The 24,566-nt window shown below is 43.7% G+C and overlaps 2 protein-coding genes across 10 annotated transcripts in view; both read left to right on the forward strand.

The window, feature by feature from the left end:
* Positions 1-566: 566 nt before the first annotated feature.
* On the forward strand, positions 567-6,124 carry orai2 (ORAI calcium release-activated calcium modulator 2). 2 transcript variants are annotated; one of them, XM_053846225.1, is made up of 4 exons: positions 567-830; positions 1,845-2,074; positions 3,909-4,409; positions 4,501-6,124. In XM_053846225.1, the coding sequence occupies exons 2-4, from the start codon at positions 1,850-1,852 to the stop codon at positions 4,627-4,629; spliced, it is 855 nt and encodes a 284-aa protein (XP_053702200.1). In that variant the 5' UTR covers positions 567-830; positions 1,845-1,849; the 3' UTR covers positions 4,630-6,124. The 2 variants fall into 2 exon arrangements, with proteins under 2 accessions (XP_053702200.1, XP_053702201.1); XM_053846226.1 differs by having other exon boundaries at positions 3,909-6,124.
* Positions 6,125-6,648: 524 nt separating this feature from the next.
* nova1 (NOVA alternative splicing regulator 1) overlaps positions 6,649-24,566 on the forward strand; it is a 33,166-nt gene continuing 15,248 nt past the window's right edge. Inside the window, exons 1-14 of one of the 8 annotated variants that reach the window (XM_053846218.1) lie at positions 6,649-6,977; positions 7,248-7,330; positions 7,396-7,480; positions 7,552-7,606; positions 8,169-8,247; positions 8,490-8,563; positions 8,644-8,750; positions 9,541-9,645; positions 9,727-9,781; positions 9,845-9,980; positions 10,077-10,250; positions 10,765-12,119; positions 12,949-13,064; positions 21,792-21,832. In XM_053846218.1, coding sequence (XP_053702193.1) covers positions 6,776-6,977; positions 7,248-7,330; positions 7,396-7,480; positions 7,552-7,606; positions 8,169-8,247; positions 8,490-8,563; positions 8,644-8,750; positions 9,541-9,645; positions 9,727-9,781; positions 9,845-9,980; positions 10,077-10,250; positions 10,765-10,929 — 1,320 coding nt within the window. In that variant the 5' untranslated portion in view covers positions 6,649-6,775 and the 3' untranslated portion in view covers positions 10,930-12,119; positions 12,949-13,064; positions 21,792-21,832. Of the gene's footprint in view, positions 6,978-7,247; positions 7,331-7,395; positions 7,481-7,551; positions 7,607-8,168; positions 8,248-8,489; positions 8,564-8,643; positions 8,751-9,540; positions 9,646-9,726; positions 9,782-9,844; positions 9,981-10,076; positions 10,251-10,764; positions 12,120-12,948; positions 14,096-14,116; positions 19,297-21,791; positions 21,936-24,566 lie in introns of those variants that run through there. The other 7 variants (XM_053846217.1, XM_053846219.1, XM_053846215.1 and 4 more) reach the window with 7 other exon arrangements.

Below are 24,566 nucleotides of genomic sequence, written 5' to 3' on the forward strand. Positions count from 1 at the left end.
TATCCTAAGCAACGAGCAGAATCCATTTTTCATTGAATTCAACTTCAACTTTCATTTATGGTTTGGATATTAAATGACTCCTGCCTCCGGTGCATTGTCTGCTGTTATCCAGGATTAAAGGGAACGATACATGGACACCAGAGAGGTAATTACTGCAGGATTATTGGAGATCAGAGAGCAGATTAAAATTTGACACAGACGCTTAAAGAGGATGTGGTGTGAAGCAGGTGCAGCTGTCCACGTGTGTCACGTTGTGGACAGCTGGGTCGCACACAGGAAAAACAGAGATACGTCTGATGCAGTATCTTTAATAAATCTGGCCTCTCTTCATCTCTCTTAACCATATTTAACAATTATTTTGAATTCATTGAATTTATTTATTGAAATCCAACCATCCGTTTGTTCTGTCTTCAACCGTTCAGGAAGCATCGCAATAAAAATAAATAAATGGTGGACCTGTTTGTCGACGTCATTTTTGATACCTGTGTGATATCAGTGCTTTTATTTCGAATTCAAGCCACAAACCGGAAGTAGTTTCTTCCTCTCTTAAATATCCGTACCTTCTTGAAGAGGAAAACATAAAAAAATATCCTACCAGCGCGTTAGACATGTCGAAATATTGCTATAATCGCAAAAATTGACTTCCTTTTTTGTTTTAGTTTACAAACCAAATTGCGGTTGCGAGTCGCTGCTGCGCTGACGACCGGAAGTTATCAGTCCGCAATAGTAGTGTGAGCTTCTGATTGTTTCGGAGCTTTGTGTTGTGGAGGGAAGCGACGCTACCTACCCGGAGTGTGTGTCTCTGGATCAGGAGACTATCTGGCAGAAAGGTAGGCGCAACATAGTCACTGTATATGTCCAGAAAACAGAGCAGGATGTGAACCGTGGCGGAGTGAGAGTTAGCTTAACAAGCTAAAGGAGTGGTCAGCGTGCCATTAGTTTCTATAAGAGACGATGCTGTTTCAGACGTTTCGAACGTAGAAACAACCGCGTGGGTTTGAAATGTTTTACGCGATTAAAACAAACTATGTCCGTGGTTTCCTGCCAGCGAAACGCCGGTAAACGGATACGACTAACTTGCCAGTTCTAAATATACATAGAGGCGTAAAAGTGCAGCGTTCGCTGTCGTAACTCGTGTCGCTGAAACTTCTCTCTTTACATCTTCAAGTGCTCGTCAATCTTCCGCCTGTCAGTGTTTCAGCGAGTCTCTACGCGGCATCCGAAGCTGATTTGACTCGGGATGTTGTGCTGCTGGAATTTTCTTTTGCCTCTGGCTCTGACCTTAAAAATGTTTTGGAACAAACAGTGCCGACAAATGTATTTGTTTGAGGTTCTCACTGTCTCCACACACCCACGCAAAAACATTTGGACTTTTTTTGTTATTCAATTACGTTGGCTACATCCTGAGAATGTGCGCGTGAGGGCTGACTGAAAACGAGGAGGAAATCGGGCGAGTTGAAGTGTTTGGTCGGAAGGGGGCGCTGATAGAGGCGAGCGCGTCAGCAAGAAGATCTCATGTGCAAATCTGGCTCCTTTCTTTTAGTATCTCTGGGGACTTGTGCTGCCACTGAAACTTTCACTGTTAAAACTTTTCTTTTGAGTGAAATTCAGCCGTTTCCTGTGAGATGCTTCCTGCTGATGAGAGTTTAAGATACGCAGGAAAATGTGGTTCACCTCAAATGCCGGTGTTAGCACTGAAAACCAGAAGACATACACATACACCATAAATAAAAAAGATGCCGATCAGAATTGTGTGAAGTCTTGTTCTACATGATAAGATGTTTTCTTAATCACTCAGTGACTGAGTGATAATAAATGAACGTGACTTTTACCTCCTCTACAAGGTGCCATGAGCAGCGAGCTGAACGTGCCCATGGGTTCCCCGGCACCGGGGGAGCGTGTGCAGGACGGAGGAGGGATGGATTACCGGGACTGGGTGCGGCGCAGTTACCTGGAACTGGTCAGCTCCAACCATCACTCGGTGCAGGCGCTGTCCTGGAGGAAACTCTACCTGAGTCGGGCCAAGCTGAAGGCTTCCAGTAGAACCTCCGCTCTGCTGTCAGGCTTCGCCATGGTAAGTGAAACATCTGGATGTGACTTCAACTGCACCCTTTATTCACTGAGAGGATCTGCACCCATTGACAGCACCAAAAAGTTGTGTGGCGGAGGGTTTCAAAATTGGTGTTTGCGATTATTCGCCTGCGAAAAACAGAAAAATGGAAGCTCTTTTTGTGGGATTTGATGGTTAATGCAACACCCAGGGGTGACAAAATGTATATTTTTATCTTACTATTTTATTCATTCACACTTACATTACTCTCTAAAGTGAATCAGTTGGTTGCCTTTGTTCATCCTTTTTCTAGTTTTGCTTGTTGTTGCTGTTCAGATCAAGTGTTTCTGTGACTTCAAAAACAAAGGAGCCAATGTTGCTGTTGTTGATGAGGAAGTCACTTACTTCCATTCACTACGCATGAACACACATGACACATTGGAATGTCCATTTGAGCAAATTCATCTGTTACACACCGTAGTCTTTGATTACGAGCCGACCCTTTGGCTGCTTTGTTTGCTGTGAGTTCAGAGTTGAAATGTGAGGAAGCGGAATGTCACGGCGCAACAGCTCGGCTCCTGTGTCTTAGTCACTCACCTGAAGCTGTTAGTTTTTAATCTCCTTAGCATTTGCTTGCATAGTATTCAACACACACTATTAGGATGTGCACTTGTGCAACTTTATTGACAAACAGATTTGAACAAAACAAGAGAGACATGCTGCTCTTCCTTCATAGTAGGGAAAGTTAGTCAAAAATGCCGCTGCTTATGATGAGATAAGATTCCTTTGATATTTCCAACTAACTCGGGTCAGGACTTTCCCACAGACCTCTGGGACACTCCGAAGTTAAAAAAGATTCTGGCCCAATATGTGGTGCTTTCTGTTGCGCTATATTTGGGTCACAGGAGTCTTTTTTTTCTCCCTTGCCCTTGAAAACAAACCCGAGGTGTATAATAGTTGGTGAGAATTTAACATGATCTATTTTTGGAACATGAATCAACAGTTCTCACTTTAGTAAATGTGAAACACTATGGCAGTTAAATACCACAGTATTACATGCTCTTTAGAAGATACTCAAGCATGTCAGCACATTCACTGTCTGGCTGATAAAGATCTATATACCGTAATTTCCAGATGATGAGCTGCTACTTTTTTCATGTGCAGGCTTATAGCTTGGGGGGCGTCTGCAAAAGATGGAAAAAATGGATCTGGTGGCCAAGCTACGGTCGAGAATCGGGCGTCCATTTTTTCCATGTTTTTCAGATGCCCCCCCAAGCTAAAAACCTGTTCACGTGGTCTGAACTCTGCAGCTTATACAGCGACGCAGCTAGTATAGGTTTTTACAGGCTGAAGAGCATCATGCTGCCAATATATTGAGCCTTGTCACCAAACCAATGAAATCACAGGTGTTTTATTGACCTTAAAGCTTTCAAAATGCGCTGTTTTCGTCCGTGTGTCCGCAGCACCGCCATCAGAGCCAATCTCCTGGAGGACCGGAGACGAGAAGAAGCAGCTGAGACCGGCTGTGGTGTTGGTACTTTAAACACGAGGGCGAAAACAGCGCATTTTAAGCGGTTTAATGTAAATAAAAGATGTGAGGAGTTCATGATTGGAGTTCAGAACATTGTTTCATGAGTCTGAACCCCGTTTTCAAAACTAGTTTAGAAGAGATCCACATCCATTTTTAAGCACCACTGACCTTCCTACGGGTCAGACAGCACCACTTCACCCGCAGCCTATAGACCATTGCGGCTTATGGATTTTCCTTCTCACATTAAATGCATGCGAGTAATATTCCAGTGCGCTCTATAGTTCGGAATTTGTGGTTGTTCCGTTAATAAACTTTGCTCTGGCGCAGGTTGCGATGGTGGAGGTCCAGCTGGAGATGAAGTACGCCTACCCTCCTGTGCTCCTCATTGCTTTCAGTGTCTGCACCACCGTCCTAGTGGCAGTCCACCTCTTCGCTTTGCTCATCAGCACCTGCATCCTGCCCAACGTGGAGGCGGTCAGCAACATCCACAACCTGAACTCAGTCAGCGAGTCTCCTCACGAGCGCATGCACCGCTACATCGAGCTGGCCTGGGGCTTCTCCACCGCTCTGGGCATCCTGCTGTTTTTAGCAGAGGTGGTGCTCCTGTGCTGGATCAAGTTCCTTCCAGTGGACCACGTGGTGCCCACAAAGTCACCCAGCCAAACCCTCCAGGACAAGACGGGCTGGAAGGCCGCGCTCGCCTCCACCATCATCATGGTTCCGGTCGGGGTGATTTTTGTGCTTTTCACGATTCACTTCTATCGCTCGTTGGTGCGTCACAAGACAGAGCGCCACCACCAGGAGATCGAGGAGCTGCACAAGATAAAGGTGCAGCTGGACGGGCATGAGCGAGGACTTCAGACTGTGTGACGCCAAGGCCCGCAACACTGAACTTATCTTCATCCTCTTTTCTTCTCAGACGGAAGATGAGGGTCACACAGCACATGCAGCTCCTACTGTATCATTTTACAAGATGCATATGCTTGCGGTTGTTCTAAAGTCTGTCCTGTGTGAGGATTGCTGTCAAACACAAAGGGCTTCCATGTGAGTGTATTTATGTTCCCAGGTCATTGGTTGGTACAGTGTGGTGACGCAGGTGACAATTCAAGATCTGTTGTTTGCCTTCATTGAAATATGACAGTGAATTAAGTAACCAAATTAGGTCATACTTTTTAATCTTTAAATGCAGAAATTTGAATCTACAATAACTGTCTTGGCCAAATGTTTAGAACATATCAGTAATACATTATTTATTTTTGTGTCAATGTAAATCAAAGCAGCTTAAAAATGGTATTCATTAATAAATATTTTTGATGTTAAGTATAATTTTAACTCCCAAAAAATTGATGCTTCATTTTAATCCCATTAAAATTAAGTAGGATTCTGTTTCTCTCATATGGGTCGGAACCTAGGTTAGTTCTCTTGATGATGGAAGTGCTTACATCCACATCATCTACCTCACCGTGGACTTCCATCCAGTCATTACCTGCAGCCATTTAAGAGTTAAATCTGTATCGGCACATCTTTTATTTACAGTCGAAAGTTTAATAATAATAAAAAATAAAGTCGGAATAATCTTACAGACAAAGCTAAAATTTTCAGAGAAAGCAATAAAGACGACACAAGGTCTTTCATGTCGGTCTCGGCACTCGCGCTGTGAACCTGCTTGTCAAGCTCCTGCATGTTTCACACCAAACCTGTACGCTGCTTTGTGCTTGAGGAAGTTCCTGTGTTATGCATGAGTGTTTCTGTCTCCCGGAGCTCCGTTTTAATGAGCGCTGTGGTATTGTCTTAATGTGTGTGTTTTATCAGAGACTGTTTCAAGGGGGTTAAACAAAAAAAAAAATCCTAACTCCTCAAACCGTTTACACAAACAGTCGCTATCAAAACCCTCGGAGCTAAAAACTGTGTACTGATGCTGCTTCAGGTGCTTCATCGAGAATGTTACTGTCCAAATAAACTTCTGCCTTATCCAGCTGTTCGCCAGAGCTTTAGCAGTTAATTGTTACTTACGGCGCCGTGGAAGTGACCTGCATACTTTATTTTTTACTTTAATTTTTTGTCTCGAGATAAAAGTTATCTTGTGATAGACAGATTTTGTGACTAAAACTGTATATACAGTCAGTTGTGGGAGGACAAGTGCCAGTAACCGAGAGCGGTTGATATCATTTTGAGCAGAAGGCTCTTGATCCGAGTGCTTAAAGTGCAGCGACTTTGCCGTCAGCAATATTCTGACTTGACTAGATTGACCGAAAGTTTCGAAGCCCAGTGGTTCCAGCTGGATGTATACAAAACGCTTTACCACAGAGGCAGTTACGCATGCATGTCACTTCCCGGCCTCCGTAGTTACATTCAGGTTTGTTTGTTTTGTTGTTGTTGTTTTTTTTCACTTCTTGTATGAGTTAAGGTCTTTTGTTCACATTCCAGATGTAGTCATCGACCAAAGTTACTGTCTGTCCTTTCAGAAGTGCACTTGTGTTTGTAAAGTGTGTCCCATGAGTCTTTACAGCTTGCAAAGAACTCTGAAAATAAAAAGGTTCAAATGGGTGTTTCACTCTTATTTGTGAACTGCAGCAATAGATTTCAGTTCTACTGTTTACTGACATGTCATGACATTAACTTATGCTTCCATTTTACCACGTTATTGCCTTCATATCTCAATCAATGTTTGAATTCCACAGCTTCATTGCAATAGTCACTTTAGCTTAACGTTAGAGGAAAAGAAACCTGTCTTAAAGCAAAGTTGATGTCACATAAAAACGCACAAAAATCGACCAATATTATAATAACGCAGATGCCAATCAGTTAAATGTTTGTTGTTTAAACTGTCTATTGTTAAAAGCAACTTTCGCAGCTGCATTCGATCGCTCCTGGAGAATTCCAACTTTATTTGAACGCGGCATAAACCCGGATGTTTTTATACGTGTTTACGCTTAGTCAAGATGCAATTAATATAAGAATCACAAATAGTTGTTTCTTTCAAAATAAACTGACGGCAATGGCCATCGAGGATTTCTTGTATCATAAATAACGGAAGTCCGCGTTATTTTACACCGGAAGTTGAGTCCTCGTTTGGAAGCTTGACGCAATTTTTTTGCTCTGGGAAAGAGAAGCTAACGGCTACCAAACAAGCGTGTATTGCAACAAGTAGAGCCATTTCACACACGACTCATGACGTTGTTCTCAAATTCACGATGTTCCGGGACTTGTACCCTTTCGTGGAAGACAGTTTTAGTCGCTTTCCTTCGCAGAGTAATATTTACGGACTCTGTCAAGCCGGTGAGCAGCAGCTGCTAGCCGCCACTCTCAAAGGGAAGGTGGTGAGTTTTACTTACCAGGAGCTGCAGCAGAAGATCAGGCCTGTGGCCAAGGAGGTCCAGTTCACCTACATACCAGGTGCTGACCCAGAACCGCCTGCTCAAAATCCAATAAAGTTCGTGCGACTTTCTGTGACATGCAGTTTGGCACCGAATAGAGTGATACACAGCTATTGAAAGGTGTTTCAAGTGAGAACAAATTCTAATAATTGAGAACTTTATTTTTATTACACAGCAAAATGGGTATGAGTGACCCATTTCAACGGTACATTTTCAAGCTGCCAACTGCTCATTTGCTTCAGTTCATGATTCATATGTTCTTCATATTGACGCTGTCCTCTCTTTCAAGTTGATGCAGAGATTGTATCAATCGATGCCTTCAACAAGTCTCCTCCCAAGCGAGGCCTGGTGGTGGGCATCACCTTCATTAAGGTACACAATTCCAACACTGAAGCCATGTGGTGGATTATTGAAATTAAATGTGTCTTCTACTGCAGGACTCTGGGGACAAAGCCACTCCATTTCTAAACATCTACTGCGACTATGAGCCCGGTTCTGAGTTCAACCTCGAGTCCATTGCACGTAAGCAAGATTTCAGATGTGTGGCGCTGTGTGAGCGACATTTTATTCATATGTCTGTGTTATTTAAACAGAGAGCTGTTTGAATTTGGAATTGCAATTCACACCTTTCCAGCTCTACCACACAGAGTAAGTGTCCTTCTTTGCACTAGCCATAACACATCTAATCCTCAGTTAGGGCTGCAATGACTAGTCAACATAGTCGACTATAATCGACTATTACATTAGTCGCCATGGGTACATGAGTTGTCTAGCCGTGATGTCATCATTCTCTGCTGTAAGAAGAGAAATGTCTGAGGCGTAAGGAAGACCCAAAACGCTGACAGTCTGGGACATTTCACAAAGGACACATACTGTACCTCTCACACCATATTATTGGCGATTGAAATATACATTTTCAAAACATAATTTAACACTACACAAGCCTTCACAACATTTTATGTGATTTTTGTTTTATTTTAATACATTTAAATTCTACTGCATTTGTACAACACTACAAACAACCACAGCAGTACATATTGTATGCAGATAAGTCGACTCATTGGGATAGTAGTCTGTGACTAGTCAACTGCCAAGCGCAGTGCACAGTCTGTATATACTGTACAGGACATACTGCAATATTTATTTCCCATTCACACACTTGATTATGATACAATGTCATGAACAATACAATTGCATTTGTATTTCTAAGGGTCCACTGCGATGATGGAAGCAGTGAGACAGTGTTCCTTCTCAGTGGGCATGACCAGAGGATTCATCTATACAAGGAGGTTAGTGAGTAGTGATGGATGTAAGAAATAAGTGTGTATTTGTGCTACTTGCTAACAGCTTAAATATGGTGAAGCTAATATGAAGATCCACTTTATATAACAATTTAGAGCAAAAAGCAGCATTATTGGTTTTGAATTCTCAGTACAACACGCATTAAACCATGGGATTGTTACATTATATAGCCATTTAATGCCATGTTTAATTGGCACAAGCGGAATCACATTTTGTTCCTCGTCATCAGAACGCTTCACTGCACCAGTTCGAAGAGCAGCCAGTGGAAAGGCTCTTCCCTGAACTGCAGCAGTTGCCTAGCAAGTGAGTGTTTCCTCTTGGGCAGTCTGTGTGACAGTTCTAAAAGCTAGCTCTCACCACGCCATCAAAACCTCTGTTTCCAGCGTGCTATGGTTGGATATGTTGAGTGTGGCAGATGGACGGAGACTGTCTGCTTTCGGCTGCCAGAACGGATGTGTAGGCTTGGCTCTGGTTGATCAGTGTGGACCAGGTAAAGTAGCATATTCTTATCTGCTCACTGGGCGCAGCCCCAACCATTTCCATGTAGCATAGCTGAACAGGAGTGGTTTGCTTGTGCCATTATTAATAGTGATAGTGAGATGAAGCTTGAAGCACTGAGGAAGAATTGGTTCGGCTCATGAGTCGACTCTTCAAGAAGGTTCATTTGCGCTCTGGCACCACCAAGTGGACATTAAATATAAGATCCTGCAAGCATGAACTTACTGTGGCCTAAAGCTTTCAGTAGGATTGTCATCAACAATACATAGATGGGGGTAAATGCTATGATGGTGTTTGAGTAGACATGGATAAGATGTACACACACCGCAAAATTGAATTTCAATTTTCTTTATTCAAGAGCACTTTTTTTTTTGACTGAGCCTGTTTTTTTTCTTTGACAGAATTTCCCCTGGTATATCTGTAATCTGTCATACTTACCTTGTTGGCCGAGATAAGATTGAAGTGTTGCCAAACCAGGGAAAACTTTCTCTTTCTCGATGGTTCCATGACAACAGTAATCGATAATCGATACAGAGCTGCTCACAAAACGTGACAAAGCAGGGATCCTCCATTGCATTTCGTGCTGCTTAAATCTGGAATTGAACTGCTCGATCCTCTTCCTGAACCAGTCACGTGGTACGGCCAGTTCGAGGCGTCGACCGACTTCAGCACCGAAGGGTTGACACAGCGAACACGTCACTATTTATTAACATTGTTGGATGATTTCAGCTACTGTTTCATACGGAGTGAACGTCTGAGGGAATAATCTTCATTTGTTTCAGAGATCCTGCAGAGCTGGCAGGTCCAGTTCGACAGTCCGATCTCCATAGTGTCTCTGTTTCCTCTGACCTGTGAAAGTGAAGCTGACCTGCCCACAGGTGAGAAAGGTGCGAGTCTAATGCACCTCTGTGACCCTTCTGTGTTCAGAGTTGGTTTTAATTCTCATGTTTTCTGATTTGGCTTTTAAGTCAAAAGCTACAACCTGCTGGTCACCAGCACCATCGAGATGGCTGTAGTCTACAGGTGAGTAATCCCTTGCTGCTCTCCGACTGTGATGAAAAGATAATGTGTCCTGATTTGTTCCAGAGATGTCCAGGAGTGTGGCTTGTCTCACTCCATATGTCTCCCAGAGAGTGACCAGTGGGACGCGGTGCTCTGTGCTCTAGTCATTGACCTGGATTTCGACGGACAGAAGGAGGTCCTGTTGGGAACATATGGGCAGGTCTGCCTCACCTTTGCTCGTCTTTGACTTCGATCACAAAGCAGAATATTCCAGAAGAGGTTAGAGGTGTTATAAACACGCAGTCCATTCCCACAGGAGCTGCTCTGCTATAAGTTTCGACCGTCCGTGAGCAAAAAGGATGACCAGTTTGAGTTACTGTGGAGGCGGAGCTTCAAGAGTCCGCTGCTGTCAGTCATCTATTTAGACTTGACAGGAGACGGCTTGAGGGAGCTGGCCGTCCTCACTCTGAAAGGACTCCATATTTTGCAGGTATGGACCAGAAAATGCGTTTAGTTACCGATTGTTTTAGCATGGTTACAGCCCTCTAGTGGCCTATAACAGTGACTGCAGCTGGAGAAAGCAAAGTACTGTACATACCAGTCGTTCAATGTTTGTTTTGCTTAGCATCCTGAGATTAATGTGAGCATCTTTGTTTCATTCCTTTTTCCTCTTTTAAGTGACATCAAATAGTGAAAATCATTCTGTTATATTGCCTCAGAAACTGGTGTTTAATCAGGGAAACATTTAAACCTTTAGCTTGTATTGTTGTCTTTCATAAGTGCGTCAACAGTTGCAGTACACAATTGGACTGGTAGTGCCTTAGTAGCGCACTGCCCTGAGAGGTATACGCTCTTCTTAGCTCTCTTTCAAGATGCCATGTTGAACATCACTACAAACTTTTTTTTTAACTACAGTTTCCCTCAGGTCTTTAGCAGTTAGTAACCTAACTTGAACACACACTCTTTGCATGCTCATCGTGGTTCTGTGCCATTGCCGTTGACAGCACAGTCTGACCAGCACTGCTGATTTGGTCCTGGAGCGGCTCAGCAAGCGACTGTCTGCGCTGAAACCCAGCTCTGAACTGGAGGAGGCCCAACCTGAAGACACAGACGAGATGGAGGCCAATGCCGAGGGGAACATCAGCCCAATTCATAACCCTTCACTTTGATGAAGAGCCACAAATCTGTTCATGTTAAATGATATGTTAATGTTAAAATAATAATGTTAAAAATGGCATTTTTGTAACTCAGACCCACACAGTTTACTCATATTGAAACTCCACTACTAGAATAGTTGGTGATTTGTTCAACAGTTAACATATTGTTCAACATATATACACTCAAGCCCAAAATTATTCATACCCCTGTCAAAAACAAACAATTTTCTCTTCTCTATTTTCTCTCATTTTTTCAGTTACATATGAGTGTATCACTTCAGATTTTACTTAAATAGGACACACAAGGAAGATTGACGCCATAACCAGTGTATATAAACATCTTTAACAGTGTGAAAACAAAAAAAATCACACTGACCAAAATTATTCATACCCTGCCTCAATACTCAGTTGCAAACCTCTTATTCTTTATCACAGCCTCTAAACGATTTTTGTAATTGCTAAGTTTCCTGCATGTATCGGCAGGGATTTTGGACCATTCCTCCTTTGCAAATGTTTCCAGATCTTTGAGGTTGGAGGGTGTTGGTTTTGCCCTGTTTCTTGAGCTCCACCAAAGGTCCTCGATGGGGTTTAACTCAGGAATTCGACTTGGCCACTTCTATCATTGTCCTGGAACCATTTCTTCTCCACCTTGGCCGTATGCTTTGGATCATTGTCCTGCTGAGAGTTCCTATGCTTCCCCAGGTTCAGGTTCTCTGCCAGCTTCTTGATGTTTTCTTGAAGAATCTTGATGGACTGCTCTTTCCTCATGATTCCTTCCACTTTAACCAAGGTGCAAGGTCCATTGGCAGAAAAGCAGCCCCGTAGCATTATGCTTCCACCTCCATGTTTAACTGTAGGGAGGGTGTTTTTTGGTTTAAAGGCATCACCCTTCTTTGAAAGCCACATCTCTATGCCCAAAATCTCTGTCTTTGTTTCATCTGACCACAGAACAGATGGCCATAAGCTTTGATCTTTCTTTAAGTGTGTCTTTGCAAAGGTCAGACTCACTTTTACATGCTTTGCTCAAAGCAGGGGGGTCTTTCTTGGTCGACGTCCATAGAGGCTGCTTTAGTACAGTACCTGCTGGAGTGTCTGCCTTGATAGAGTCACACCACTCCAACTCAGTTCCCTCTGAACAGCCTTAGTAGTAGTAGTCGTTGGATTGTTTTCCACATCCCACTTGATCTTTCTGGCAAGCCAAGGTAAGACTATTGCCTTCCGTCCACATCCATTGAGGTTTTTGACGGTGTGAAATTTTTGGTAATTCCGGATGATACTTTGCACTGTTGCTACTAACACCTGAAATTGTTGGGCATTTTTTTTGTACCCTCTTCCTTCCGTTTTAGCATTTACAATACCTTGTTTTTGACGGGGTTTATATATATATATATATATATATATATATATATATATATATATATATATATATATATATATATATATATATATATATGTCAAACCACAAACTATTGTAGTAGTATGTATATATATATATATATATATTTTTTTTTTTTTACATGAAAATTGATATAATGCATAAAAAAAATACATTGAAGATAAAAACATGCACTGGACAGCAGGTGGCGGTAGCGTTCCTGAACTTGCTTAAGTAAGACAGTAAACGAAGAAAATATTGCTCTAATCTCCACGGAGCTGCGAAATTGATTTGTACATCCAGAAGTGTATCCAGAACACTTGCATTCTTGTATGTAGTCAGTGTAGTCCGCCTACCAACACTTCCTGCTTCAACTATATTGCAGTTACTAAGCAACGGTTGCTTAAACTTCTTGTGCCGCAGGTAGTAATGACTGAGACTGGCAGGAACTGACCTTTGTTAATAGTGAAATCGGAAGATTTTGATTCTCATTCCTACCCTACTAAAATAATTTGTCATTGAGTGGTTTCTTCTCTAATTTCTATTGATGTTCTGTGTGGAATAAGACTTAATCCAGAGGTGATTTTCCTTCTTTACTTTCTTGGCCTCAACAATTTGAATGACACCTGACTTCATTTTGTTGTTGCTGAATGCAGGTGTCCGAAGTAGAGGGAGGCAGCAGGAAGACGGGAAGGTGGAGATGGAGGCAGCAGAAAGTCAGGAAGGTGGAGGCAGTGCAAACAGCAGAGTCACTTATGCAGCGTAACAAACAGTAAGTGATAAAGGAATGTGACGAAGAGAGTGCGGCCATGGTGGAGAGGATCGGCTGATCTGTAACAAGCGTAGCAGTGATCTCAACTTTATGAGAGAGCCATGGCATTATTTAGATGGGAAGAGATATGAGGCAGAGTTGGAAGTGTCAGAGATCATCCTCAAGTCTTCGGGGCACTCTAGTAAGAGAGAGGTTACCACAACAACATGCACTACATCTTGATATATATTTATCGAACAGAGCCGTTCAGTAAAGTTCACATTAATTTATAATATTAATTGGTAATTTATAATTAAATTACGTTTCTAAAATAAAATAAAAACAATTATATTTTAACGTAAACATTGTGCTTTTCTTAACTTTTTAACGTAAAGCTGATGTGAGTAAAACAAAGAAAAAAAATACTGGGCGCTAAGTGCTGATTTTTAACTGAAGACAAAAAGCCGTACGTGTCCTCTCGGTCGTGGTTCTGGCCGGTCAGTGGCACTGTCGTCCTCTCCAGCGCTCCGACACTACAAAGGCAACAATAACAACAGCTGCGCTTATCACACCAAGGACTTCTCTCCGCGTAATCATGGCACTTAGTAGCGCCTTTATTTCAAAACCGCGGATGGCCCTGGGCCAGTACAAAAAGTGCGCTGCTTGAGTCGCTCTGAGCGTCAGCAACAAAGAGCGTGCTGCCGGGGAGACTTCCATGAGCGTGGTTCCCATCATTTTGGATCCGAGGGAAGCCCGCACTTCAGACCTCCGAAAACTTCCATTTGCGCGCGCGTCATCGGACGATGTTGGCGAAAGACGCGGCGTTCGCGGTGTGAAGCCAAGCTGGTCGTGTTGAATTGATCTAAGGATTTCAGGATATATGATGATGGCCGGCGGCGGCGGAGACGTCGTGGATCATAACGGGATTTATTCAGACCCGAACCTCCACAGCATGCAGCAGCAAATGGAGGCAGAGAACGCCGACTCCCGCAAGCGACCGCTGGAAACTCCGGCGGAGGAGGCCGGCTGTACCAAGCGCACCAACACGGGAGGTAAGAGTCTCGCAACACCGCACCTCTCTTCCATGACGGCGCGCGTTTCATGCTGTTTGTGTGGGGAAACGCGGGCGGCTTGTGTCCACCTGCGCTGCTCCGGCTGATCGCAGCTTGTTTCAGAAAGTGGCCTCCAGAGTTCGGGTCAGCTCCCAGTCGCCTGGCAAATTGGCTTCTGAATAAATTGTCTCGCATTGTTATTGTCAAACGTGAATTTTAGCGAGGGCATGCAGGAGAGACACGGCGTGGAACTGCGTGGATTGAAGCCACAGTAGTGTCGGTGCTAGCTTGGACTCCTTCCTGCAGAGGTGCTGTGAGCATGTCAAGCTGGGAGGGGGCCCTAGTGCAGACCCAACACCCCAGGTGGAGGAGGTTTCTGTGGAGAGGATGGGCTGGCTCTCTCACCTGCAGCTGCTGCCCCCGCAACCCTAACTCATAATCGTATTGAAGCAACCTCCCTTACAGCCGAATTAACCACTTCACATCTCTTTATAACCTCCTCTTGCGTGTGTTTTCGCCCATATTGCTGCTCACATTTGACTTGCTGATGTCAGTGAATGCATCACTTATTATTTACACATATTCATATGCAGCATGTCAAAACAGTTTGTAGTTATTCATCATCGTACACAGTAAAATAGCAGGCTAATTTGGTGTCCAAGTTGGCAGCAGGGTCCATTCTGCTAGTTTAAATAGACTCTTATTTGGAAGTGAAAACAGTGAGTGTCCGAGTAGATGCAAAAAAAGCCGCTTTTAGACTTTTAATTGGCACAACAGTGGGGTGTTCTTGGTTTCATGCCATCGTTTCTGCAGCTGGAAAAGCCAGATATGTTCAGGGAATCCACCAAAATTACACACAGATATGTTGATGCAGACTGTGAAAATATGTTCATAACTTCAGGAGCTGCATTTTGTTTGACTCTTTCGAGACAATGGAGTGAATGTGAAAGTCACACACCCCCTTTAATCCTGCAGATCACCACTTATTTTTCTGATAAAATCTAAAAAAGCTCACCTTCAACAACTTTTCAATACCTTGACCATGTATTTCAATTCACTTATTCCTGTTATGGATCAACATTTTCAATGTATTTACAGTTGTTTACATGTTTTTATGATCCAACGCAGACCTCAAATTAGAGGGAAATAAATAGATGAATAAAGATTAGTTGCTGTTATTCCCACTTATGTTATTGAAACAAATAGTTCTGTCAGTATTTTTCAAGTGATTAAATTGCTATTTAGATGAGACCTCTGGTAGTTTATGGTGTGTATTAAATCATATTGTACTTTGGCTTGCTCTCCTGATTAAGTCTACTGTTGATCTCACATAGTGTTGTTTGACATTATATACTGGCAGAGGCTCTTGACTTCATCAGTTGCACCGCAAACTTGAGACAAATTCATCCCATTTATGCGATGTATGAATAATAAACGACAGCGGAGGAGGAAGTAAGCAGAAAGGAAAATGCGCCGTTGCCATTTTCCATGTATCGAGGCCATTTGGATGGACGATGGTTGAGCTCAGCAAGCACTTGTCTACATGCTTGTGTCACTACCGAGCAGCAAGGTGTCGCAGTGAAGATGGCTGCTGAATCAGTGTGTCAGCCACAGTACGTCACATTTGCATGGCTTGGCTTCGGCTCACAAAGACTGGAAAACTCCAAGTTAATTTGATGTCGACCGGCACTTTCATCGCCATATGTTGGTCGGAACGCACTTTGTCTGCGTCCCAGACAGGCAGCCTGCTATTCGATGATAGCAGCATTTTATCCCTCCACGGCCAGCATGAGTGCTTCTTTGCTGCACCTCGCTGCACCCTAGAAATGTAATTTCAGCGAGGCACATAAGGACCCTTGTGACATCAGACAGTATTTTACAGCAGATACAGTTCTCATATGTCCTCCATTAGCAACCTCTGAGCCGCTGGAACAGTTTTCACCTGGTGTTCTCTCTTCTCTGGAGGCTTTTATATTTCTAATGGCGGCTTAAACATACCTTGCACACCATAAAGGTTCAGTAGAAAAAACACGACGTAATATGTTGAATACACTCAAACTGTCTTCTCGTAGTGACTTTGAACCAATCTATGTTGCTCTTGAGATCTGAAGTGCCTCGCGTTTGACAGGAAATGCATTGTAAGTCGTGTGTCGAAAGTCATGCATATGACAAATGTTTATTATATTACTGCAGGAGACTAGTTGCCCCACAGAAAGATGCTCTAAACCCCTGAGTACAAGTTGTTGCTCATTTCTCTGTCCATCTCTAATAGAGAAGCAACATAAATCACTTTTGTCTTTGCGTTTATTTTCCAAAGTTTGACATCAGGCAGCTGACAAAGCAAAAAGTAGAATGGCTTGACAGTGCTTTTAATTCCTTAGTGTTTCAATGATTCAGTAGCTGCTGGGATATTTTGTTTAACTCTCACAGTCAGCAATATCTTAGATGGTTGCGTCTCTCACAGAAATGAGAGAACAAGAGGAGAAACCATTTGTCGAGGGTCTCTTTAATTCCTGTCACACAAAAAAAGGCCAAAATCTTGGAACATTATTGCCCAGTCCGCAAAAGAGAAAGATGTTTTGATTCAGAATTAATTTGGCTTAAATAATCAATTTAAAAATAATACATTTAAAATGTAATCATGTCCCATTTCCTGGGAATTTCATCCAAATCTGTCCATAACTTTGCAAGTTATTTTGGACACAGACAACCTGATGCTGTCCACGGCTCTTGCATTTTTAGCTAATGCTAATTCCCCGTTTTCCCAAAAAGGTGTCTTCGCCTATAACTGGAAGCTAAAGGTGCGTGTATTCACTCTGGCTGTGCAGTAATCCCAATACTTGTGAATTCCAGCATTTCAACAGTCAGTACCGAATATTTCCTCCTCAGTTTAGTCCCGTAAATGAGGGTAAAGTCAAGACGAACAGTGCCAAATGATGCTGGGAGACACCACGCGGCTGCCTTTGCAACAATGTGACGTCAGTCAGCTGCCTAGCTCAACATTCGGCATCACACCACGTTCAGTTCTGTGTTCAATCCCTGCACGTTGTTTGAGATTTTGTTTCCCAACGATGACCAGTGAACATCCCGCTTCGTCTAAGCGTCCTGGAGCTGAACCTTTGCACCAGAGGAATGTTCATAAAAAGGTTGAAATTCATCCACTTTTTAAAAGAAGGGAGAACATAGGGACGGTTTTATTATGATACGTGAGTAAATCATAAAATAAATGTGCTTACGTTCTAGAACCCGAGTCAGGGGAGTACTGTAATACAACTATTTACTTCAAATATTAGGATTGCGCCTTCTGTGTGCCATACTTGATATATATATTGATATACATACGTGAATTAATCATTTAATGGCAGCATCATTGTCTTGGTATGGAGTGTATTTGAGCAAATGTTTTTGCGGAACATCTACCGCAACTCCCGTCATGCGCTGCTTTGTTAGCCCCTAATGTCATGCGATGCATTATGTGCTTTATTGTGGCGCTGCAGCCTGTGTGGCAGCCATGCTAGACAGCCACCCCTATAATCATCAACCCCTTGTACTACGTCTGATATTGATCACGTTATTCCTGCCGAAACTGATCATTAACATGACTGGCAGTTGCAACAAAGAGATGAAAAGCCTGAACCAAGCCCCTCATTGTGCTTTAAAAGCCGTGGACACGCTGACTGAGATGCATCAGTCTTTTATCAGCGTTGCCCTCGCTGCTCAAAAATGAACGTCTTTCATTTATTTCTCTCTAATTGCCTGTTCTCTCAGCCCATGTTGCTGGCAAGCGCGTGGCGTCCAAAAGCCCGTGTGAGTGTGGAATTAAGGATGATCACCTAATGTTGCTAATGGAAAGGTTGGCACGGGTAACAGCACTGTATTTATTAATTTATTTTGCTAAAATTTGGTCGGAAGGACACAGGTGCCCTTGCAGAGCGGTGTGACGTGAGAGGACTGTGAATTTGCCAGGTGGCAGTGAAAGAGAGAACAAGAGAGTGATAGGATTGAAGACAGAGCAGAGCAGAGCAGAGCAGTGAGAAAGGAGGAGAGAGGGAGTGGAGTCTACAGGGATGCTGTGTCTATCTACAAGACCATCTCCTCAACTGAATGACAGTGGTCGAATTTTCTGGAAGGTGTTTAAAGTGAAAATCAAACGCGCTGGTTTGATTTTGTAAATGGGTGAAGCGGAACACCTGTTTTTTTGTTTTGTTTTTTTTTTTGTAAGTTGCCCACCCGAAGCTCCAATAAATCAGGCTGGACCCTCGCCCCCGTCCACACGCAGGCGTTGGAAGGTACACGTATGTTGTAATCCGTGTACACCTAGTTAAGAAAGCTCTCGGCGTGAGATTTATAGGCGTAGTGATTGGCTTCATAACCCCCCTCCACCATTCTGCGGCACTGCCATTTGCAATGGTTGATGAGCCCCTCCGCCCTCTCAAACATGGCCGTCTAAGGGATTGGGGGTAGGGGAAAGGAGGAGAGGAGAGTGGGTGGCGAAGGCACGCTGTCTCTGATCACTCCTCCTCCAACTCGTTCATCATCCGCTTATCAATACACCGTTTCATCGGCGTCGAGGGTCGTTCTCCTGGCGTCGCCCATTCACCTCTCAACGCCGTCCCTGCGCACACTTCACCTTTGTCACCATACACTAGAAAAGTGAGTGAATGGACCGCCATACTTTATAGTGCTGCGTCAAAAGAGGCGGAGTAGGGAAGAGAATTCAATTTTTTGGGACCGGCATCGGAGGGGTGGGGACGTGACGCGCCGTCGGGAAGATGCCGGGGATTGGCCGGGCGAGGTGTCAGTCCTGCCTATTGCTGCAGACGGACAGGCCACTCGATGAATATGGATGAGAGCAGTGAAAAGGGTGATGCGGCAGGGAAGACCCCCCCCTCCTTCACACCGATGCAGGCTTGAACAATGCGTGCCGTCTTTCACTGAAAACACTGAGAGCCTGCATTAGCATTTTCTCAGACAATTGAGGCTCTGGCCAGCTGCAGGCATGGCTTGGATGCTGCGGTGAAATCTCCTTTTCTGCGACCGCAGATGAATTAGACCTCAGTGAAAAAGGTCGACTGGCCGCATTCCTCAACACTACCACTGCACCTATGCCTAGCCCAATGTTCAGATACCCTTTAGAGATTTTGTCCCGGCATTGATGGCGATCTGACAGAGGACTTGAGCAGCAGCAGATCTCAGAATGGGTAAGCCTCGGAACTCTTTTTGTTCGACTTGTTGAATTTATGACAGTTTCCTCTCCGTGTCATAGAGAAGAGGTGCATTTGTCCATCATTGCTCATTTGTCTTCCATCGCCTCCGCTGCCCGTCTTCAGCAGGTTGATCCATTGAAATGCAGAATGGGTACTGGGTAGTGGGAAGGAGGGAGGACGGTCACAAGGCATTTCCTCTTGACCCACCCCCCTTGATTAAGTTAACTCAACACATTTGGCAGTGTGCTTCATGACTTTGCTCCAAACCACCCTTCCATTTTTCTCAAGCAAGGATTTGAACTAACACCCGGCTGGCTCCATTTCCCAGTGTGCCCCACTGCCTCTGCTCCCTGGCGGATTGCAGCAACAGATTGCCATGTTTACTCTACCACATGACGCCATTAAACCTGTTACTGTGATCTCAGACACTAGGACGGAATTAATTATTGACTAATGACTGCAAACGTGCCTGTGAGGGTGACTGGGGGAATTGTAGCAACCTCCCCCCTGCTGGGCTTACTCCGGTTGAGGGTGAGAAGAAAGTTACGCAGTGGGTTTGGGCTTGTCTAACAGGTTTTAGATTTGCATTTAGCATCACTCGTGGGAAATGTGGCGGCTACTCCAGTGCAGTAGTACGAGTGAGAGCTCTACCCCTTCTGTCACTGTCAGTCATCCGTGATCTTTACGTTGTCCACCAAGGTCATTTTATTGTAAACGCTGAGCTCGTACTACATCCAGCATGAAAATCCAAAGTGACCACGAGCGATGACATGCGTTTGCGTAATAATCGCCACGCAAATTCACTTTTTCTGCTTTAATTTGGCGGTGAAATGGCTTGAGCAGGCATGCAAGCGTCTCTCTCTCCAAACCACCAAAACAAAACGGTGTCCTAATGGGACATGAGGGGCATATTAATGTGATCAGGAGCTGGACTGACTTGCAGGCTGTCGTATTCCGGGACGTCACACTCCGCTACAGCCCGACTTTATTGTGTGTTTTAATGAGGCAACAGGTCGATCACTGTCTTGTACGCCTGCTGTAAACCCCCAAAAGGCCGCGCATTTGATCCCCTCCGTGGCACGCCAGATGCAGCAGCATGATGTCAGACTCTGGGCCTTGGCGTCTGCATCCCAAAATGCTAGCATCTATCGAAAATGACATCACAAACGGCATCACTCCGAAGACGGAGGGAGCGTCTCTGCCCGTTGTAATGACGTCGTCCTTCAGCCAGCTAAACAGCATCTAGCATGACGTCATTGCTATCGAACATCAGCATGCAGCGGGCGCTAGTCGTAGCTTCAGTTTCGTAGACCTGCGCCCGTGCCAAGTGTTTACCGTGATGTCACCCATCAGCGAGGAGCCACAATTGCGTCTATAAATAAAACACATTTGATGTATTGTTGGCACTTTAATTATATTTGGCGCCGGAGCTCAATAAGTAGCTGATTGCTTTTTTTGCTATTTTCCAACACTCCATATGAGCAGGTTGCGCTTGCACAAACACTTTAGCCCTTGATGCTGATGAATTCGTAATTACAAGTGGGGAAGCGAACTTTCACAAGTAAAGAAAGAAACGTTTAATTGGCAGCACAACACATAAAAGGACGCGCTGTCAATCTCGAACAGCTACGCGCCACAGTGAGCCGCACAGCCTCTTTCCAAAAGAGATTTGGACCATCTTGAAAGTATAACCTTAGAGGAGTCAGTGGGATTGATTTCCATATGCTCCTCTTAAGACTGTTCACCACTTTTGATCAGTGTGAAGAGGCTGTCGTGGCGCATCCACGGCTCAAGTTTCATCCTGCTCGTATCAAAAATACAATCTGTGTTGCTGCGACTTCTGATTTTATGATTCATTGACCTATTTAGTTCTTAACTTCCTCTGAAAATATACGTTTTACTTGGCACGTTTATGATGGCAATTGATCATCAGAGTAAATTATTATTGAGATTCATAATCTATATAATGCCTGTGTCTTTAAAGGTCATAATGTGTGCGATTATTATTGAATATATTCTGAGCTATAAAAATGGAAAGCTGTTGCAGGCCATGTGAAATGACTTGGGCGGCTGTGATTTGGCCTCCAATCCTCGAGTTTGACACCCAAGTGGTGTTCAGTGCCGCATGTAAATCTTCATAATCCTTTCCAGCGTTCAAATGCTCAAAATAGAGAGTCAGTTCTGATACAGCTTGGTTAAAGTCTCTTAACTGTTTGCAAATAGTGGCAAACTAGAGCGCAGTAAACTGGAAAAGAGGTCATCATTTACTCTACAGGAAATCTAGGGCAGGACTGTGAACGTGTCACAGATATTTACAATGTGTCGACGCAACTTTTCATGCTTCAGTAAAATTTGAAAGTCTGAGGGAAAGCATTTCTTTTTAATAGGTAACAGTTTGTGGGCTGCAGCAGAAGCGTCGTGGATATAATGATCTGCTGTGCTTCCTTACAAGATGTGGCTCTTTCTCACTTTGTGTGTCTCTTCCCCAGAGGAGGGCGAGTACTTCCTGAAGGTGCTGATCCCCAGCTATGCAGCCGGCTCTATAATTGGCAAAGGCGGTCAGACCATCGTACAACTGCAGAAAGAGACGGGTGCCACCATCAAACTGTCCAAATCCAAAGACTTCTACCCAGGTAAGACAGAGACCTGGCATAATAAAGCTCACTGAGGTGCCTTCTCATTCCCTTCCACTTTCTTTCTACCCCAGTTTACTTCCAAAAATAACCACAGTCCATTTGACTCAAGCAGCCTTTCATACTTGATAATCTGCTTTTCATATTATGTCTCTTATTATGATGGGGCATTTGCCCTTTCTACGCTGGCTTCACTTTCTGTTCACAGTCCATGAACAGAGCAAAAACAAACATATCAGTAGTGAATTCTTGATAAAAACGATCCATATTCATTTTTTAAAAACTGCTATAAATTCAGATCAAGTGTGGATTTTCAGATTCTTTTATTTGCTTGAGAAAGAAGACACTTCCTCCATGCGATAAGAATTATAATCCGCCTTCGGAGTAAGTGACCCTCCACTCCAGTTAAAGTATGTAGAAACAATGCAACCTTACATTATAAGTGCCTTGAATTCATAAGACATAAGGAGGATAATGAAATGTAAAGTTTTTGCTGGAACAACAGCTCATTGCTTCGAAGGGTGTAGGGACTGAGTCACAGTATCGCTGTGTGTGGAGTGCTACGGATCAGATGAAAGACATTTTCAATATTTTAAGTCACCTTGGAAATACAAGGTTCTGTCTCTGAAATGTACAGCACAGTCGAGAACAGCAGCTCCGTGACCCTCATTTAATGGGCGGCATCTTTTCCTCTAAACACAGAATCTTATCAGAGTGAATGTCCTTTACGCCTCAGAGGAGGCATCAACCTGCTGTAGAATAACAGGTGTGGACTGTCGCACCGATTATTAGCTCCAGATGTTTGCTGTGATGCAACTAGATCATCCTGGAGACGCGTAATACCTTTTGCTCTGCGTGCATTCGGAAGACAAAATAACTTAAACCTGCTCAGGGATTGAGAAACAAGAGCAAAGAACAAATTATGATCATTTATTTTTTTGGTAGACACTGTTGATTTATTCTCTTCAATTGCTACCATCAAAGGTCATGATACAATAGTGTCACAATGTCGTGATCTATTTGTGATATTCAAATGTTTCTCAAAACTGACAAGACTCAATGAAGATGTTTTAATGGATTTTTGTTTTCCTTCTTCTGATTTATTTATTGCTCTTTAGATACTGAAAGGTGGAATGCAATGTGGCATACATAACATAAAACATTAAGTTACATTTTGAGAACTAACGTTGCAAAATCAATATTGCTACAGAGCTTTTTAAAAATTCATATTTTACTTCCATCTCTGCTGAAAGAGGTTTTATTCATACAAAACCTATAACTAAATAAAAGTCCATGCTACATTAGAGTATTACATGTAAATATTGCTGTGTCAAGTTTTCACACCTCTTATCAAAGCTAGCAGTTTAAAAGAAATGTAATGCATTGAATTCAAAGTCAATATTGAATTGTATATTCAGTATAATGTAAATCAATATTCAGAGCTTATTCTTAGTCGCTGCTCAAACTACAATTCACTGTCAAAATAGTGATATATTGCCAGTTTACTCTTCTGTTTCAAATCACTTGGTTGCCAGAGTCTCCTAAATCCTCTGGCTGCAGTGAAAAAAAGCTGAACACAAAGGAAGAAAATATATTTTGGCACCCACTCATCCATTTGGTGCAGCTGGAGATTGAGTTAAACCTCATCAACTGAGTTAGTGATGAGTTTTCGTGCTGGTTTTTGGGTCTGAAACTTGCAGACAAAACCAACGGAGACTATTTTGAAATACGTAGTTGAATACAGTGTGTGATTTTATTGTTGGAGGTTGATGCTAGCAAGACAAAGGGAACTACAGATACAATGGTTTGAAGAAAATATGACACATGTTCCAGTGTGTTTTGCCTTGGTGAATCTTGTCTGTTCATGAAACTACTTGTCGCTTCTCTGGCCTTGACGTGGCGACATGCATTCTTGCTTTGAGTAATTGGTGGTGGCTCACTTTTTAAAGACTTGTGCGCGTCTTTCTTTCTTGCTTGAGATGGTGGATGTGCTCATAGGCCACCACCTGCTCTCCCCATCCCCCTCCTCATTATTGTGATGAGTGAGAAGAGGAGTTCAGGGAGAGGGTGCTGGCAGGGATTTGATTGGACGGCCGCCGTGGCCCACACAAGTACACCGAACCCGCAGCTACTGTACGCCGCACAATAACGCGGCTTGCTGAGAAGTCCGAAAAGCCGGAGTGGCCGCGGCGGCACGGGGACGTTTGTGGCGCGGCATTCTGATGGTAATAGGAAATTCTTCTCCTATTGAGGCGAGGCCTCAGCCACATCTGTCGGTGTGGAGTCAGCTGCCAGTGGAGCTGATACAGTGTGGTAATGCCATTACACACAGTTCACGCCCTCATCCCTTGTCCTGCGGCAGCCCAAACACACTCGACGACAGTCGAGCCGCAGAATCAAGGGCCCACAACCTGGTGCAGCCATTTTCTTCTCGCACCTCCGAACTCGCTTCCGCCTTGGAATCAACAATGCCGTGGTGGGAAATGCGCCGTGGCAGACTGAGATGGATCAGTGGTGATAGTAAAGGGTGTGGGTGATTGTGTGCGAGAGCGGGGTTGGGGTGCTGGCCCAGAAATAGCCTGCTTCAATCTCTCTCTGTGGACATGACCCCTCTCCCAGCTGTACTTTACT

The sequence above is a fragment of the Synchiropus splendidus genome, chromosome 17 (genome assembly GCF_027744825.2).
Source record: "Synchiropus splendidus isolate RoL2022-P1 chromosome 17, RoL_Sspl_1.0, whole genome shotgun sequence".
In the NCBI taxonomy this organism is placed as follows: Eukaryota; Metazoa; Chordata; class Actinopteri; order Syngnathiformes; family Callionymidae; genus Synchiropus; species Synchiropus splendidus.